At 31.7% G+C, this 1572-nt stretch overlaps 1 protein-coding gene across 1 annotated transcript; it reads left to right on the forward strand.

Annotated features, from left to right (window-relative positions):
• Positions 1-412: 412 nt before the first annotated feature.
• LOC130939785 (uncharacterized) lies at positions 413-1318 on the forward strand. The gene has a single exon (XM_057867862.1). The coding sequence runs from the start codon at positions 413-415 to the stop codon at positions 1316-1318; it is 906 nt and encodes a 301-aa protein (XP_057723845.1).
• The last annotated feature ends 254 nt before the right edge of the window (positions 1319-1572 follow it).

Below are 1572 nucleotides of genomic sequence, written 5' to 3' on the forward strand. Positions count from 1 at the left end.
ATAAGATTGAAATTATAATTTTAAATTATTTTTTTAAAATTAATTTGAATTATAATAATTTGATTAATAAAAAAGTAACATGTTATGTATTGTTTGTTTTTTTTTTAATTTAGTGTAAATTGGATTAACTCTAAAATAGTTATTAATCGATTTTAATAATTTACTTTTTTTCAATAAATCAGACATATATACTGAATATGATCATAAATAATATAGTAATAGTTAAATTCATCAATAAATATATTGGTTATTATCACACTATAAAACAAATTAAATATAAAAGTTATTAGAACTTATAAATCTATAAAATCGTACTGTCTTTGATTCGCGTGCAAGGGTTTACTTATCAAATAAACTTAAAATATGAACAAAACATATTTATAAATTGGACCTAGCATCACTTGAAAGAATAATGACAAATGTCGCCTTGTTCATTGGTGATCCGTCTCTTTGGAAAGACCGTTCTGCTGAGCTACTTTCCAATCTCAGATGTAAAACTATGTCTGACTTCCGATGGTATAAAGACACCTTTCTTACTAGGGTTTATACCAGAGAAGACAGTCAACAACCTTTCTGGAAAGAAAAATTCCTTGCTGGACTCCCCAAATCCCTTGGCGATAAAGTAAGGGACAAAATTCGTAGCTTAACTCCGGACGGGATAATACCCTATGATGAGTTAAGTTATGGCCAACTCATTTCTTTTATTCAAAAGGTTGCCTTAAAGATTTGTCAAGATGATAAAATTCAAAGGCAACTTGCTCGTGAGAAAACTCAAAATCGTATCGATCTGGGAACTTTCTGTGAACAATTTGGTCTTCCTGCTTGTCATCCAAGGAAATCCAAAAGACCTTCCAACCGAAAAGTTTTTAAACCTAACCCTGAAAAGAATTTCAGACGTTTCAAAAGGGATTTTCAAAAACCTAAACATGAAACAGGTTTCCAAAAGAATTTCCATAAGCATCCCCAGAGAAACCCCATTATTTGTTATACATGTAAAAAACCAGGACATGTTAGCAAATATTGTCGGTTAAAAGGAAAGATTAATAATCTGAACCTTGATCCTCAGATTGAGGACCAGATTAATAATCTTATGATTGAAAGCTCAGATGATAACTCTGGACCAGAATCTTCTGATAATAATATCAACAACATCCAAGTTGATGATGTTGAGTCATCATCAGATTTAGATATCAAACAAATTAATGTTTTATCCAAAGATCAAGATCTCTTATTTGATGCAATCGAGGCTATTGACAATCCAGAACAAAAGAAAGATTTTCTTTTGAAATTAAAAAGATCTTTACAAAAGGAACAGTGAATAAAAACATTAACAACAGTAAATATGAACAGTAAAATCCCAGATCCATGAATTTCAGAGAAAGTTTAATGATAATATGTATATTCCTACTTCCCCATCAGGCTCTGATACCAGATGGCCCGAAGTGGATCAAGGAGGGAAAGGGGAAGAAGGAGATAGCAGTCAGTATGAATGCAGTATGATGTGCAAGAACAGGGAAGTAAATATGAAGTTAGATGCGGCGGTAGTCCGCACGCATATGCAAGTTAGTTATG

The sequence above is a fragment of the Arachis stenosperma genome, chromosome 7, assembly GCF_014773155.1.
Source record: "Arachis stenosperma cultivar V10309 chromosome 7, arast.V10309.gnm1.PFL2, whole genome shotgun sequence".
In the NCBI taxonomy this organism is placed as follows: domain Eukaryota; kingdom Viridiplantae; phylum Streptophyta; class Magnoliopsida; order Fabales; family Fabaceae; genus Arachis; species Arachis stenosperma.